The sequence below is a fragment of the Lupinus angustifolius genome, chromosome LG18 (genome assembly GCF_001865875.1).
Source record: "Lupinus angustifolius cultivar Tanjil chromosome LG18, LupAngTanjil_v1.0, whole genome shotgun sequence".
Classification (NCBI taxonomy): Eukaryota; Viridiplantae; Streptophyta; class Magnoliopsida; order Fabales; family Fabaceae; genus Lupinus; species Lupinus angustifolius.
Window position 1 is genome coordinate 11,109,939 of NC_032026.1, and position 14,034 is coordinate 11,123,972.

The 14,034-nt window shown below is 27.5% G+C and overlaps 1 protein-coding gene across 1 annotated transcript; it reads left to right on the forward strand.

Annotated features, from left to right (window-relative positions):
• On the forward strand, positions 292–7,908 carry LOC109332385 (putative branched-chain-amino-acid aminotransferase 7). The gene is made up of 9 exons (XM_019567355.1): positions 292–398; positions 1,518–1,695; positions 1,856–2,032; positions 2,138–2,272; positions 2,371–2,466; positions 6,490–6,606; positions 7,225–7,320; positions 7,577–7,689; positions 7,787–7,908. Exons 1-9 carry the CDS (start codon positions 367–369, stop codon positions 7,899–7,901), a joined length of 1,059 nt encoding a protein of 352 aa, XP_019422900.1. The 5' UTR covers positions 292–366; the 3' UTR covers positions 7,902–7,908.

Below are 14,034 nucleotides of genomic sequence, written 5' to 3' on the forward strand. Positions count from 1 at the left end.
AGTTACAATATTCCTCCATGAGCTAAGTGAAAGAAGTATATAAGTAGTTTGACACCACATCTTGACCCAAAACCTTAAGGCATTAGGTCTATGGGCTCATTCACTTATATGATCTTTAACTCATCCATTTTTACCCAATGTAATACTTATTCATTCATACTTGGAATACCAACATATTGTTTATTTGTTATTGTTATTAGATCTACATGAATTAAGAAAATATTAAAGTATAGAAACTCTAATGAAAATTAAATTGTGAATAGTCACCGGGACATTTGATAGGCATATATAACTAAGCTCGTTGGCACATGAGGCATCACATACCAGGTGGCTCTTTGTTGCAGATAGACCACATTATTATTAGCTATGGCTCAACCTTCTGAATCTGCTGCTAACAGGTAGTTTATCATCTTTCAGATGATATTTTCTTTGAAAGTAACACAGGGTCATGGTGAACACCTTCCTATAATGTGCTAAGTTAATTATTTTATTTTTTATTTTTATAATGCATACAGCCAGAGTTATTAGCCAATATTTAGAAAAGATCGTGTTTAAATGAATCAAGTTTGTGAGAATCATTCACCCATCTGAAGTTATACCGAATCGTTCATTCTTTTTCATTCTTTTTAGATGTATACGGAATCACTCTCTCAAAAAAGATATTGGCCAAGAAATTTTGTCTAGACATTATTATTAGGAGCAGAGTAATTTATGAACTATCGGTTAGTTCACATACATGTAACAACATTATAACAATTATGCTACACTCAAAAGTTGTATTGACTCATTATAACTTCAGACTAGAAAGAAAAATAATTTGGATCCAGAGAAATCTTATTAGCCCATCATAACATCAATACGACTTCAGAGTAAAAGTCTGATTACAAGTTAAACCTTTTACAAGTAATAATTGCAGTCTTTAATATTTAAATGTACATATTTGTGCCACAAAATAATAATTTTTCACTTGTGCTTACTAAGTAGCAATTTTTAGATTAGTCTTTTTTTATTATAAAGAGTATATCCCAATCTTTTAGTTTAAGCCTTATTATTAATTACCACCTCTAGTTTGTGATTTTTTTTCTATTTTGTGGTTAATGATAAAATGTCTTTATTTCAGTGTGTTGTCTCTTTTCAAAGAAGAAATAGTGAGAAATAAAACGTTGTTTTGTTGGTTTTACTTTTCCCATGCACAAGAGAGTCAAATAAGTTTTTATCCCTTAAGTATGTTCTTGTCAATTGTCATTGAAAATTTATCAAAATTTAGCTTTACACACTATAATTTTAGATTTTAGTTTTAGTCTCAATTAATGATAATTTTAGCACACATGTCATATTTATTTAGGATGTGGTCAATTACAACGTTGTCACGTTATCAAGGGAAATAAAATCAAAATTTATACCTTTTTGTGATTAATAACAGAATCCTTAGTATTGTTTTTCATATTAAATATCCTTACTATTTATTTTTTCTAATTTAATCTCCTCACCACTATTTTGTTTGGAAAAAAAAACAGTGGTGCTTGTGAGGGATACGAAGACATAAAGTGGGACCAAATTGAATTTGGTATAGTTCCAACTGATTTTATGTATATCATGAAATGCTCAGAAGGAGAAAAGTTTTGTGATGGAAGCCTCATTCCCTATGGCAAAATAGAGCTCAGTCCATCTGCTGGAATTCTAAATTATGGACAGGTTACAATGGTTTTACATTAAACATTTCTCATCTCCAATGGGTAATAAAATCTGAGACGAAAAATATGTGTTCTAATTTAAAAGGTTTTCAATGAACTTTTCACTTTTTATCATGCATGCAACATGCCTAAAACCTTCATATATACATATTACATTATAGGGAATATTTGAAGGGCTAAAGGCATACAGAACTGAAGATGGACGTATAGTACTATTTAGACCAGAAGAGAATGCTCGACGCATGAAGATAGGAGCAGAGAGAATGTGCATGCCATCTCCAACCATTGACCAATTTGTTAATGCAATCAAGCAAATTGTTATTGCCAACAAACGTTGGGTATCAATTACTATCTACCTAACCTAAAACTATCTCATTTACTCACTCTTTTGCTTCATTTATATTAAACTCCTAAACAAGTTTGTTTTATTAATTTTGTTACAGGTTCCTTCTGTAGGAAAGGGATCACTTTATATTAGGCCATTACTTATGGGAACTGGAAGTGTGTTAGGTTTAACTCCAACAACTGAATACACATTTCTCATATTTACAACTCCTGTAGTTAAAAGTTACCACAAGGTTAGTAATAAATTGAACTTGGTTTTTCATTCCAACTTGTAAAAAGCTTTCCTTTTTTTCATTACCATTAGAACTTATATAAGTTATATTGATTACAGGGTCCATTAAACTTGGTTGTTAAGGATGGGCTCTATCGAGCTGTTTCTGGTTGTGGAGGTACTGGAGGGATCAAGAGTATCACCAACTATTCTCCTGTAAGTAAGACAAATATCATCCACTCATCATTTCTTAGTGACATAAACTGATATTGAATGTGCTGCCTAATTATATGTTGTTGTTGACGACTTGGATTGTGGTTGTGTACTGCAATTTTAAATTATGAAAGAGACAATTCAATCAATCATTTATTAACACTCACTACTAATAAATTATGAGAAAAAGATATAGGCATACATAACATAAGAGTTTTTATATTATCCTTATATTATCTATTATTTATTTTTAATTATCATTTTATTTTTAAATATAAGTATATATTTTAAATGATAATGAATGATATTAGAGGTGACAAAATTATCCACAATACACAATTCATCCAAATTAAACTCATCCGTTAGAACAAATGAATTTAAATGGATATAATTCAATGGATAGTGTTGATAATAAATGGATTCAAATCCAGTTTTTACATCCAGTTGATATTCATGGGTATATTAATTTGGTATGAATAACCAATCCATCCATAAAAATAAAAACAAAATATTTTTCCCATAAACCAATATGCAGACTCAACTTTGTTATGCAAACCCAACATGCAAAATATAAACCAATATTATTATTACAATATCAGTCAGTATATCGGTATAGTGCTATGGTAGTTCAATCAATAGTTTGCCATTAAACCGCATATCACTGAAGTTAGATATCTATATATTTTATTCTAATATTAATGTTGAAAAATCAATAAATAAGACAATAACTATTTTTATTTATATCACTTGTTAAAAATGTATATTGCATATCATGTTTTAGATGTATAAAAAATGTAGTAGTTGTGTGTTTGATCATTCATATTTTGTACAAATATTTTGGTAAAAATAAATCATTTCCATTAAAAAAATAGTTTTAACTAAAACCAGTTGGTATGACCGGTACAGTTCAATTAAAAACTAGTCAGTATGACTGGCTTTTATCAGTATAATGTTAGATATTTATGGAATGACAAACGAACTATATCGTCCAAGTAATAAAAGCCGGTAAAGTACCGGGATATCATCCTCAGGGAACAGAGTGGATTTACACTAATTCCTACAAGAATGAACTGAGCAACTATTTACAAGAATTGGTTTGATAATTTGACATTGGTTTTGTAAAAAGATTAAATTCAAATAAAAGTTTAACTATGAGTTTAAATGAGTCGGGATCAAAATTCATCATTCTTTCCCTTTTGAAATCCATAGATTCAATTCCAAGCAACTTGTGAAGTTACTGATTTTGATGCACATTTTCAGTAAATCATTTACATCAATTCCTCGAGTGTAAAATTATTAGATAATCACTCAAATATTAATTCGTTGGATAATTGACTGATTAACTAGCATTAATGTTAATGTAAAACTAATTCATATATCATTATACATTCATGAAACAGTGATACATGAAGGAAGATGATTCAGATCTGGTATCAAGTTTGAACCCAAAAACAAGAATTCGGTAGCTAATTAAACTCAAGTAATAAAAATGGGATAAACTTCCAAAAATCACATAACAATTACATTAGAATTGAATCGAGGAGTACAAGGTAAGAAGATTACATTTCAAATCCCAACAATGAAGATTTAATCATTCATCCTCGCTATTACAATACTCGACTCATGAAAGTATACAAGAAAATCGGATTTAGAGTCGTTCCCACGACTTCTCTCGCCTTTCCCAGTGTTTCTCCCTCTAATTTTGTGCCCAAAAGCTTTGGAAAAGTGATTGCATAACTCCCTCTGACTTTCGAAACCGCCCATATTAGTTCCAACTTCCAAGCCCTCGCCCAAGCTAGAGATTCTCGCTTGGGCGATAAAATAAGACTTCGAGGCCTGAGCACCTTGCTTGGGCGAGGATCCTTCGCTTAGGCGAGGATCAGGCAGAGTAACCAGGTCTTTTTAGCTCCATACGTCGCTTGAGCGAAGCGAGGGACAATAGTGATTTCTAGTGATTTTCCTCCTATTTGTGGCTTGGGCGACACTTTCCTCGCTTGGGCGAGGCTTGCAGTGTTCAGAAGCCCCAATCTTCTTTTTTTTCCATATTTCTTAACCTGGAACAACATAAACACATATAAATTCCTACACATAACAAGATTGACTAAGTTATCATGAATAGTACGCAATTACAACATAAATGCGTATTAAGTGCCCCAAATTCATATACATTTCATTAACAATTTGGCACTTAACATATAATTGTATGACCGGTATAAATGTTGTACCGTAGCAATATTAAGATCAATTCATCAGTTTACCAGTTGAACTGGACGACATGAACCGGTTTTGATACAAGTGATATAAACTACTCTCTTCATAACAAAAGGATTCATTCAACAATATTATCTTTTTATTAAAGCATTCTTTCAAAAAGTTTCAATAAAGGATTGATATAACATTTTATATCATGATTGAGCACAAGAAAAAATGCATAATTGCACAATATAGTATCTCTGACCTCACTTACACTGTTGGATTTCAGGGCTCTCGCAGATAAATTTAAATATTGAGGATTTTTTTAATTTTAAAAAAAAAAACAAATATTAAAAATGTTTTTTAAATTAATTTTTAAAAATGTTTTATTAAATAACAATTTTTAAAAATGTTTTAGTTCAAATTAAAAAAAATGGATTGGATATCCATCCAATCCACTAAAATGGATATATGGATGAAATAGATGGATTAGAATCCATTGGATATGGATGGATTAGATAGTTTAGAAATGCAATTTTATAGATTTATATGGATGGGTGAATGACTTTCCATCCATCCATTATAAAATCCAAATTCATTCAAATTCATCCAATTGCCACCTCTAAATGATGTACTCACTGTTTATCTTTATAAATTTTTATATCGATAATGTATAGATATATCACTAAAAAAAATTATGTTTTATATTTTAGAGAGAGATATTTTATGGGTGTTTATAATACCTTAACCGGCTTATAAATCAATCAAATAACTTGTTTGAGCAAAATAAGTTAGTAGCACGAATTATAATGAGCAAAATCAATCAACGTGAACTAACTTTTTAGCTTAAATCAATTTGATTATAGTTCACAAACATCAGTGAAAGTTGCCAAAATCAATTTTATGCATCAAACTAATATATATATATATATATATATATATAAAAGATGCTTTTAAATCGATTTTTATGAAATTTTTATTTTAATATATAATATTCATATATGAATAGAAAGATAAATATATTATGAAATTGAGTCTAATAAGTCGAACTATATTTTGCTCGAGTTCGAATTAACGAGTTCAATCTTTAATTCAATTAGCTTATATATTAAGATTATCGAACTAATTAACAAGTTGATTCTCGAACAAATTCCTGACTTGACTCATTTTTTGTTATAAGGAGTGTACTCACTCGAATTCGACTCGTTTATTGAATAAATTATATCTTCAATTTAATTAGTTTGTAAATCAAATTTATGAAATTGATTAATGATTTGATGCTGGAACAAATTTCTAAATTGGCTCATTTGCAATCATATGCATCTTACTTTGGTTAGATATAAGCCTTTAGTTGATAACTTAATTGAAATGACATATGACTTGTAGTCACTTTAAACTTATAGGTCACTTTATCAACTAATATCATCAAATACTTCTAATTCAATCAAGTAGTTTACAACATAAACAAACTTTTCTCTTTGTTAATTTAGAAGGGGAGAGGTAGAAGCTCTAGACAGTAGACACAATTTGACAAACATACTCATTGTTTATCTAGAATGTCTTCATTGACTACTCTATCCACTTCTTTATATAAGTGTTATCCTACGTTATTTTATACAAGTCAAAGAAATCATTGAATTTGTATGTTTTTAGCATTGTTCTTATTTATTTTCCTATTATACCTTTCTCAATTCCTCTCTCAACTTTATCTCAATATTATTTTTTCTTCCTCTCCACAACAGTGAGAGCAAAGGTATAGCTGATAAAGAAATGAATAAAATTACATTATACTTTGAGAATAGTAGTTAAAAATGAACAATTTGGTTTGTGTAGGCTTATAAAGCAGGGAATGAAGCAAGGGCTGGAGGGTTCTCTGATGTGTTATACTTGGATTCAGCAACAGGGAAATTTATTGAAGAAGTTTCTACTTGTAACATCTTTCTTGTTAAGGTATACAACCTTTCTATAATTCTATTCATACCTGCCATCAACCATTCAAATATACCAACATCTTTCAAAATTGAAATATTTTTTTTATTCTGTAACACTTCGTATCCATAAAGCAAATGGTAAACAAATCCTTTAAAATGTAACTGAAAACTTGTTTTTGCTCTAGTGTATGCATAATATATAAGTATTGCTAAAATGTTGCAAAAACATAAAATGAATATTATGATTTTTCTTATTGAATTGAAATGATACAAGAGAATATTGTTTATATATAATGCATTGTAAAGCAAACAATGCAATTAACTTAACTAGCTCTCTAACAAGCTAATAAACACATGTTGTAAAATAATTCAACATGTGTAAAATGTGTAATTTTCTAACTAGTTAATCGATTAACTATAGTGCTAATCGATTAACACTTACCCAATTTAATTGATTAACTACACAGTTAATCGATTAATTGTTATTGATATTGTCTTCTTTCTGCTTGGTAGGTTTGTTTTTCGATAACAAGAAATGCAGAACTTATGCACATATGATTATATGAATCGGATCAACATGACCATATCATTTGACTCTTTTTTGCTATCAATTCAATAATATTTTAATCTTATGAAGGGTAATGCTATCTCAACTCCAAAAGCAGAAGGAACTATACTGCCTGGAATCACAAGAAAAAGCATCATTGACATTGCTGTTGATTTGGGCTATGAGGTGATTTATTTTTCTTCAATCAATGTTACATTTTTATTTTCTCTCCCTAGTAAATATTCCAAGTTAAGATCTCCAATGAAATGTTAAACCCAGGAATGTAATATATACAGATAAGAAACAAAAGGCCAGGAATGTGGGAAGATCACATTTACAAATATTTTTACTCATGGATGTTGTATCAATGAGAAATTTTGAATTGTTTGATAATTTTCTCAAGGTTAACTTAGGAAAACTGTGTTCCATGAACACTGTTCAGGTAGAGGAACGTGCTATTCCAGTTGAGGAATTGCTCCAAGGTGATGAAGTTTTCTGCAGTGGAACTGCTGTGGTTGTTAATCCTGTTTTTTCAGTAACCTATAACAACACTAAGTAAGCAACTCTTGTTTATTTTTTCTCTATCTTTTGGAACATGTTTTAATATTTTATGTATACTGATCATGCTAGTTTCTAATGTTGGCCAATGCAGAGTTAAATATAAAACAGGATCAGGGACAGTATCTGAAAAGATGTATGAAACACTAGTTGGAATTCAAACAGGACATATTGATGACACAAAGGGATGGACACTTCAAATAAATTGAGCAATGAGCATATATCTCTCTTTAAAATTTAAATCATAAACATTGTTATTTATTCTTATACTTCTTTGCCTTCTATTTTTGTCTACCTCTTTCAAATGTCTTAAGTATGTGTTTGCCAATATTTCCAACACCGAAATGTGAACGTCAAAGTTTTGGAATCTCAAAAACCACCATTACGACCGCTATTTAAATTCTTTTGTATGAAATAATAAATGATGGTGGACTAAAGGAGGTTAATTTATGTTATTTTGCATATCTACAAGTGGAAGCAAATTCTATTATATGCTTTGGTTAATGACTTTATCAATGCTTTGGAAACCAATACATATACCTTTTCACTCATAAAATATAAAATTAATATATAGTTAATTGAAGTGGATTCCCAAAGGTAAATACTTATTTTCAACTCCAGGAATTAATTATTTTGAAAATTAGATGAAAACCATGGAATCAGCTAAATTATAGGTGTACTAAAGAAGTTTTTTTTACGAGAAAAGTGTACTTAAAAAATGTAGAGTTTGATTTTTGAGAACAATATTTATTATAAGAGATAGTAAGTACCCCAAAAGGAGAGATAGTTAGCACCACAAAAGGAGTGATTAGTTTTATAGATGTCAAAACGGGTAAAGCGTGTGAATCAGTCCACATAGCCTGCAAAAAGTTTACAGCAAGACATACAAATTTTGTTCATTTGCTTGTGAGTATTTATATTGGGCAATGTGGCGATCCACAGGCATGATATAAGAAAAAAAAACAAATAAAATATGATATGATTAATTTAATGTCTCAAAAATTTGTAATGTAATATGATTTGTTTAATTTTATATAAAAAATGAAATTATTTTTTAAAAAAATCTTCAATTGTTTTATTTAATTTTTTTACTTTATTGTATGAATTTTTTAATTCTTTTATTATTTCTCAATGTCCGCAGGCCATTAGCCCATTTTAAAACGGGCAGAACATACAATTTTTGTCAATTAAGATAATATGGGTATGCCCGTGCCCGCTTAAGTTTTGTGGGCACGAGCAAAATGGATTAAGCGACTCCTTTTGTAATCTCTAATTAACTCATTTTACCCATTGAGTAAGACCTTTGTTATACCAAAAAAACACTAAGATTTTAAAAAAATACATGATATTGCATCATATAAACTCTTCTATAAATGTGTCATATAAATCATAATGATATTTTGTTTATTAATGATTGGTAAATACGTGACATATATTATTTTCTTATAGTATAAAATAATTTATGAAATAATATATCATTACTTTTTTAAAAGAGAAAAAGATGTATAAATTATTATTGTAAGAGTTTTTACACTATCATTGTATTATCTACCATTCATTTTTATCATCATTGACTCTTAAATAAAAGTAATACAAATAAATGATGAATTATTATTGATTCTGTATAAATTTTTACAATGTTAGTGCATAGGTATTACACTCTTTTTAAAAACCAACTTCATTTTATTTTTTTAAAGTGAAATTGGTCTTTTATGATTAAATGAAAATAATGAAGAAGAGCTTTGGACTTTTATGATGAAATGAAAATAATGAAGTAGAGAAAAGCAAAAAAAACAAAGAAGGAGAGACTTAAGTTTGAAATCAGCTTATATTCTTTATTTATGTTTTGATTTTTTTAAGTGTGATAAATAGATCTGGTTCAATTTTTACAATTTAAACTATGAATTTCTCATAATATGGGTCTGTTTTTATAAAATTTTACTTTTTAAATAATAGATATATATATAAATTTAAGTATTTGAATGGTATGAAAATAATTTGTATACACTAGTTTATTTGGATTTTATTAATGGGTTAATTAATGAATTTGTATTGCAGTACATTGAGTATTTGTATTTTTTGAGAGAGAGATATAATTATGGATAAGGACAACATGTAAGCATCTAAATCTTCATTAACCTAACTTAGAGCATCCACAATGATGCAATACATTTTTCGTTTTTAAATAAGTCTCACTAATTATTTTATATTTGTTTATATTTTCCAACAACTTAAGTAACTCAAGCCAAAATCACATTCAATGGTGCAACTCTACTTCCGTTCTTAAATGACCCCACAAATCTACCCACATTTATATTTCTTTCTCTTGTAACAATTTTTTCCATTTTCACAACTTTAAGAACGATGTTTATTTAGCGAGCATCCACAATGGTGCAACATCTTTCTCGTTCTTAAATGAGTCTCACTGATTATTTTGTATTTGTTTACACCTTCCAACAACTTAACAACTCAAGCTAAAATCATTTCCAATGATACAACTTTATTTCCGTTCTTAAATGAATCTCACAAACCTACTCCACATTTATATTTCTCTCTCTTGTAACAATTTTTCCATTTTTAATGTTGACTTACAACTTAATGGTGTTTATTTAATTTACCATTGTGAAATAAGAACAAGAACGATTCATCTCCAATTGTGAACTTCCACGAAGAACATATTTATTTCATTAAGAACAATTTTTTGTTACCATTGTGGGTGCTCTTACCGTTGCAAAATAAGAATAAGAACGACTCATCTCCAATAGTGAACTTGGACAAAAAATATACTTATTTCGCTACGAACAATTTTTTTCTTACCATTGTGGGTGCTCTTACCCCACAACAATGGGGCCCACTACTGTCCCGCCTAGTTCTTAGTAATAATGGAGAACACATTTTTTGTGATAAGATATGTTATTCTATATATCTTTTTATTCTCATTAGTTAAAAAATATAAAATTACCTTATATTAATTTTATTGTACTTTTCTAATCAATAAAAACTAAAGAGTACATAGAATGATAGTCAAGAGAAGATTTTGCTCCCTAATCATGAAGGTAACACCAAAGAGTTAAACTGTTTAAATTTGGACACAAAATCATTATAACAAATCACCCCTTCCATAATATATACATTTTTGTATGTCATTAGATTTATATATATCATTTGTTTGATTGATTGAAATAATATATATTTAATTAAAATTTTAATAATTAAATATTCTTATGACAAATTATAATAAGTAAATAATATGATTTATGATACATGAGATATATACTTCATTATGACACAACCAACCGGAAAATGTTATTAAGTTAGTGACTTAGTTTAATTTGTCATTTTTTAAATTTGATGTTATACCCTACCTTAAGTTGTTTATCAAATTAGTACTTATAAAAGAAACATACGGCCATTACGTTGTTTATTGTGCCTTTATATTTTGTGTTTTAAGTGACAAAGTATATAGAATATAAATATGTGATGTGTGAGAAGTTAATTGAAAAATAGATCATTAGAAATATGATTCTTATTGATCAAAGAGTTATCCGAAGTTAGACATATGAAAAATAGGTACTCATATTATTATATTTTGCAAAATTAAATATTCACTATTTCTTCATTTTGTCTAAGTAAGTAATCAATTTTTAAAAAAGAAATGTAATATCTATGTATTATCAATGTAAAAATTTACACACAATTAATATATCATTTATTTGTATTACTTTATATAAAGAGTTGGTACTGAATAAAAATGAATATTGAATAATTGACTGGTTGTATATAAATTTTTTACATGCATACATTTTCTCTCGAAAAAACAAAAACAAAATAGTTACACGAAGTGATTTGAGTCATAATGTCCAAGAAGGTAATTATAGATAAATTTTTAATATTTGATTTACGACTCAATATTTTAAAGTATGGGATACTATTGTATTTATAGTATAGTGATCACAGTGATATATTCATGATTGAAAAGATTGGTACTATAAAGTCGATTTTCTACGTTGGACAAGAATACCAATTTTCAAAATTTAACATTAATTCTAATAAATAAAATTAACAAAAAAACGAACTTGAAAAAAGAAAATGACCTATTTAATTAGAATAAAATACTTATAGTACGAAATTAAAAACATAAATTAACTTATACGACGAATATAATTTTTTTTTTCAAAAATGTATTGATAAAATGGCAAGAATAACTTTTTATCATCATATTCTTTTTATGAATTTTTTTAATTACCTTCACCGTGTTCTGCAATAGCAAATGACAAAAGTATGTGTTTATTAAATATTTTCTTCATTCTTTTATTTTAATACGTACCATATTGCCATTTATTATTTTTATAAAACATTTTATAATTAAAATATATAAGAAACCCATGGAATACACTTGAAGTAATATATTATCTTATTATTAATGGAATGCACTAGTATTTTTATTAAAATAGATATTTTTGTATTGTGACAGATATATTTAAAAGGGGTTATTTTTGTCTTCACATAAATATGGTCAATATATAAACAATTAAAATAATTGATAATAGTAAAAATGGAAGAAATAATTTATAACATTTTAAAGGAAAAATAAATAAAAAATTTGATGGAAAGAAATATAATACAATAGAAAAAAATAATTGATAACATAATACAATAAAAATAATAACATTTTTAAGGGAATAAATAAATAAATGTAACACTTTAAAAATGGAAAGAAATAATTGATAATGATTTTAAGGGAAAGAATTATAGTCAATCACGTAAATTGATAACATCATAATAAAAAGAGAAAAAAATAATTGATAATATTTTTAAGGAAAAAAGTTGTACTCAGCCATATAAATTGATAACAGTACATTACAAAGATAAATAAATAATTGATAATAGATTTAAGAGAAAAAATTGAACTCAATCATCTAAATTAATAATGTTTTTAAAATAATTTCTTACATACATTTATCACTTAAATTTCAAATTTGTAATTAATACATATTCTATTTAACATTTTAAAATGTTTGTCCAAGATTTATAATTAAGGATGACAAAAAAACCTGACTTGTAGGTACCCGTAGAAATGTCCATAATGGATACCCATATAAATAACTTATGGGTAGGAATGAGTTTTATGATAGCCTTCCCGTAAGTATCTGCGAATTTGTATATTTAGTTTTTAATTAAAATTTGATATATATTTATTATTATTTTAAGATCATATATTTTAGAGTAAATTACACTGACACCCCTTGAGTTTTAGTGAAATTACACAAACCACCCCACACTTTTCTACATCTACACAAACCTCCCTCTTTTCTACACCTACACAAACCTCCTTTATTTTTTAACTTTCATTACATTGACCACCCCGGCATAAGAAATAAGTGTAATCTTTTAAACAAAAATGTGATAAATGCAATTAAGTTAAACAAAACATGATATATTGTGTAGACAAGTCTAAATAATATACAAATCAATGTATCTTTATTATTTTTTGTTACAAAATGCATCAACAATTCTAAAGAAATATTGTTTAAATCGCTCTTATAATATAGTGTAACGAACCAAAAATAATAAAGAAATATTGACTCATATATTATTTGGATGTGTCTCCACAATATATCATGTTTTGTTTAACTTAATTGCATTTATCACATTTTTTGTTTAAAAGATTACACTTATTTCTTATGCAGGGGTGGTCAATGTAATGAAAGTTTAAAAATAGGGGAGGTTTGTGTAGGTGTAGAAAAGTGAGGGGTGGTTTGTGTAATTTCACTAAAACTCAGGGGTGTTAGTGTAATTTACTCTATATTTTGTTATTATTTTATAATAAATTACACATATTTGACTATGATCAAAAATATTAAATATATATTATATTATTCATATAATAATTATTTTTACATATTAATTATTACAAATTACATAAATATATAACTAAAATCAAAAACTCGTTGGGTACCCGCAAATACGCGTTACTCGCACGGGTACCCACAAATATTACAGAGTAGGGAACGGGAAAGCATTACTTGTACCTGCCTGCGATCAAAAATATATTTCTCAATCAAAAATATATTTCTCAAATTCTCACTTTGCCTCTTTATTTCATCTTCTTAAGATAATAATATTTTTACTATATTTTTTTCTGAGTCTTACTCTATTAGATCTTTCTAAATCTTGGATTTTTAGTTTATTAGTTATTTTTTGATTTTATATGACTTATTTCTATTTTACTTTTTTAGATTCTTAATATTGGTTTATTGCTTTATTGAAATGAATCATTTTTTATGGAATATGGGATACAATTAGGTATATTTCACTGAAAATAATATTTGTGAAACCAAA